Genomic DNA, 3959 nt, shown 5'->3' with positions numbered 1-3959 from the left:
AAAAAAAAAAACATAAAACAGCCTGACAGGCCTCAAACATCCATTCCCTGCTTTTTATTTTTTTTATCACATTTATTATTTTAGATTTCACACTATAGCATTTTTATGTGCATTACAGTATTGTATGCTAAATTACCTATACATGATTATTATTATTAATATTTTTATAGTTTGTATTAAGTGACCTCAAGTGGATGCCAATGCCTAACTAACTTTACAACAACAACTAAACAATGTCCAAATACATGGTCATGTTTTGTTCTGCAATGAAACCTGGCTTGAGTAGCCATGGTTTTGAATTTTCACAAAACACATTGATCATTTTCTGTAGTCTTTTTTCATTCATGCATATTCCACCCTTACTTTGCTGGATGTCTCTTTTCTAAGTTGGTCCTCCAAGGAATTTCTGAGTTCTTGAATATCCCGAAGCTCTTTTGTCCTTTCTTGTAAAGTAGACTCAAGCTGCCGTATCGAAATAAACATCTTTTATAATGTCTGTGATATGCCTATGTGCACCAATATATGTTTGAATTTTTAATAAAAGCAGTTATGACAAGGCCTATATATGAATGTGAACAAACAAATTGTGTTATAAATAAGTATTTTTTATACAGGTTTTCCCCCTTAAAAAAGAGCTGCAGGTTCTGCTTTATCATAAGCCATATCCAAGAAAACAACCCCTCTAAGGCCCATGTCACAAAAGTAGGATACATAAGCCAAATACAGCTTTTTTTGGTGCCCATATGTATGCACTGTCCAAATATGCAATAGAGAAATATCCTTGTGTGATCAGTGTACACATACTTTAAAGGATAAATGGACATTATTACCTTTAACTTTGCTGTCACTCCTATAATAAAGTCCAGCAAAAATCACACAACCTATCCACCAATAAACTGGGGCCCTAACAGCAAACCAAATGACTTTATTAATTATAAAAATTAAATATTCATACCTGCTCCTTTTCTGCTTTAATTCTGTCCAGCTCAACTTTTAAACTTGATATTGAAGCTATTAAAGAAAAGAGAAAACACACACTATTACCATTTAAAAGCTGGATTAACACACAGAGAAAGTGATGGAAAATAGCACAGATGTACCACACTAATATTTTTAAAATAAATAAAAAAACACACACACACACACACACACATGTATATACAGAGTCATAAATATGTCAGCTACAGAGTCATAAATATTAGAAAACACTTGGGTATTAGGAGCTGTGCTTAGAGAAAGGTGATGCATTGGTAACTTTGGTGTTTGTAACAGACAAAAGAAAATGGTTGAAAAAGTATTGTCACGTTTTCCTTCTACTTACTGTATGAGCAATAGGATACATAACCTCAGAAAAACAATATCAAGGAGATTATATCTCATCTTGCAAGGCAGAAATAATGAGTAACCAATAATGAGAAACAATAAACCTACAAAATGTAGACCTAAAATAGACAAGCAGTTCCTACCTTCTAAGATGTCTGCAAAGTGATGAGAGACAGGAAGAAAGAAGGGACAAAAAAAGAACCTAATATAATATCAAAGAAAGGAGGAAAATAAAGCAGTAAATAAAAGAGATTGACTAAGCACTAGTGCCCAGCTCTAGGTGTTTTCAAAACAAAGATAAACACTAACTAGGTCCCCAAATTTATTAACCAATCCCAATGGTATGTTGGGTATGCTTTCATATTTAGTATCCCCAAACACTACCACACATCCTATAATGAAGGGTCAGTGCAAACAGGATATTAGAACACCGGGATAAAGGGAAAGTAAAATCGGATTTAGAATATAAATAATTAGAGAACAATACAAGTTTATGGAGAGTGGAACATTTCTTCAGGTAGTCACTCTGTGAAGATCTACTTCCAGCAAGTAACTGCACTGATCACCTATCGCAGGTTGACTGTACTTGTCGGAGTTCTGCATTGTTAGCTTTCGCATGTCATACTACACTTAAGGTGGCTTAATAGTACAATCATACAATCACCTTTATATTAAGTATATATTTGTAAACATTTTGTGCAGGTAAAGCTATTTCTTACTAATGGAAATTACATTAGACCAACCCTAATAAGTGTCCTGTATTTTGTTATACATAACAAAGCACACCTTTATAATTCCTTATCTTATATTTACTAAATCTGAAAGGACAAAAACATTTTCTTTTAATGTAATGTTATTATTATTGTTATCTTAAAAAATAATTACCACCCCGAAAATACTGAGTGGGAGTGAAAAAGAATTCAGAAAACTCTCTCAATACCTATAAATAAAAAGAAAAAAGCACATACACCACCTACTCCCTCTCCTGTTTGCCAGTTAATGCTTATTGGTGAGAGAAGGTGCATTTCTTACCTATCTCCTCTTTACAATTTTCTATTTCAATCTGTAGGGTTTCTTCTATATTTTCTTTCTGACATTGTTCTGCTTGTATTTGCTCCTTTAGGAATAAAATTTCTGCTTTCAATTTCTCTTCAAGGTGGTCTGATGCAGTCCGGACACTTACAATATCTTCCCGATATTTCAGAACCAATTCATTTAGCTCCTGAGAAAAATAGAGGTAGTCAAGAGAAAGTAAAGTCCATTAGGTGATAAAATATGCATTCTGTAATAAAGTCTAAAGACAAATGGCTAAATACACCTTTATTATATATTACGCAAATCCTTCTGCCTTGGTCAAAGCAAGAAGGATACATCCCTGATATTTTTACAAACAACATGAATCATGCACGTTAACAATATTCACATACATTGTTTGGTAGGTAAACATGTAGTGACTGCGCCATAAAAACAATGCTTAGTAACTAACTCTCTTTGGATATAACTACACTGCCACACAAAAGTGCCTAATGAGGTAGAATAAGCAAAAAGAATTCTGTAAAGGTAAAAAAACATACCTCAACAGTTTCAGGAAGGATAAAATTTTCAGCTTGCTGTAGTGACACATGCAAGCCATGTTTTCCTTGAAGACTCTCATTGTCTTTCTGTAGTCTGGTCAGCTCTTCAGAGACTTGCTCACGTGACTGTGTAAGTACGGCCTGAAGTAGACAGACAAAAAGTACTATGAATGTTTATGGCAATCCTATTCAAAGCATCCACAACTAAACAGAATGGCTTTTTGTTGTAGATAACTTAAGACAAAATAAATTATGCATAAAGAGGACTATCCACCAGAGGCACATAAAATTATCATCTAGAAACAAGAAAGGTTGAAGATTATCTATTCTGTTAAAACAAAACAACAGACATCTTTAGTGAGTATATATTTTAAAAAAAAATCTAACGAGCCATTGCTGCTGTTCTGATTTTGCATGCATGGGTGTATATTTATGTGGGGCTTAACATAATTCACTATAATAAGCTGCGCAGGGATTGTATTGTGAGACAGTAACTAAATCTTTGATAAAATTATAATTCCATCGTAAACCCGTTGGTAATGTTGAAGAATATACCAAAAACTGCCACATATGGCACTCAATGGATAGCTTACAGAAGATAAATCTGGAAAACAGTATAGGTGTTGTGTGAAACAAATGCCAGGCACCACTGCGGTCATGTGGGAGGTTAGTGAGTCACATACACTCGCATACCTGACAAACCGGATTTTTCTCTTTCCCTCACAGCAGCCAAACTGAATAGCAAGGGTGAAAAGTCATTAGTAAGTGGCTGCAAGGGCCAGTATTTTAATAAGCCTGTTTTACTCTGCATGTAAAAGCACAGGTTTAATGTCCAAAATGTTATGAGCAGGGATATGGCTAGCTGTGTTTATATTTACATTTCATGTCTGCTGAATAAAGAAATAGAAAAATAAGTTTACCATCTGTTCTTGAACGCTCCTCTTTGCTAGAGAGAAAGCCTGCTGAATGTCAGTGAGCAATGTTTCCGAATCCTGAGCGCGCAGTGTTAGGGCAGTTATCTATTAAAAAAAGAAACATTTGCAGCAGTTATGATTTTTCAAA

General features: G+C 34.3%; 1 protein-coding gene across 1 annotated transcript in view; it reads right to left on the bottom strand.

The window, feature by feature from the left end:
- Window positions 1–3959, bottom strand: part of RABEP1 (rabaptin, RAB GTPase binding effector protein 1) — a 23996-nt gene that overhangs the window by 8229 nt on the left and 11808 nt on the right. Inside the window, exons 11-15 of the mRNA XM_072415498.1 lie at window positions 3818–3916; window positions 2898–3038; window positions 2356–2545; window positions 956–1011; window positions 364–462 (exon numbers count right to left, since the gene is read on the bottom strand). Coding sequence (XP_072271599.1) covers window positions 364–462; window positions 956–1011; window positions 2356–2545; window positions 2898–3038; window positions 3818–3916 — 585 coding nt within the window. The remainder of the gene's footprint in view (window positions 1–363; window positions 463–955; window positions 1012–2355; window positions 2546–2897; window positions 3039–3817; window positions 3917–3959) is intronic.

Source organism: Pyxicephalus adspersus, chromosome 1 (genome assembly GCF_032062135.1).
Source record: "Pyxicephalus adspersus chromosome 1, UCB_Pads_2.0, whole genome shotgun sequence".
NCBI lineage: Eukaryota > Metazoa > Chordata > Amphibia > Anura > Pyxicephalidae > Pyxicephalus > Pyxicephalus adspersus.
The sequence above is the reverse complement of the archived record's forward strand: the minus strand, read 5'-3'. Positions and strand labels throughout refer to the sequence as shown.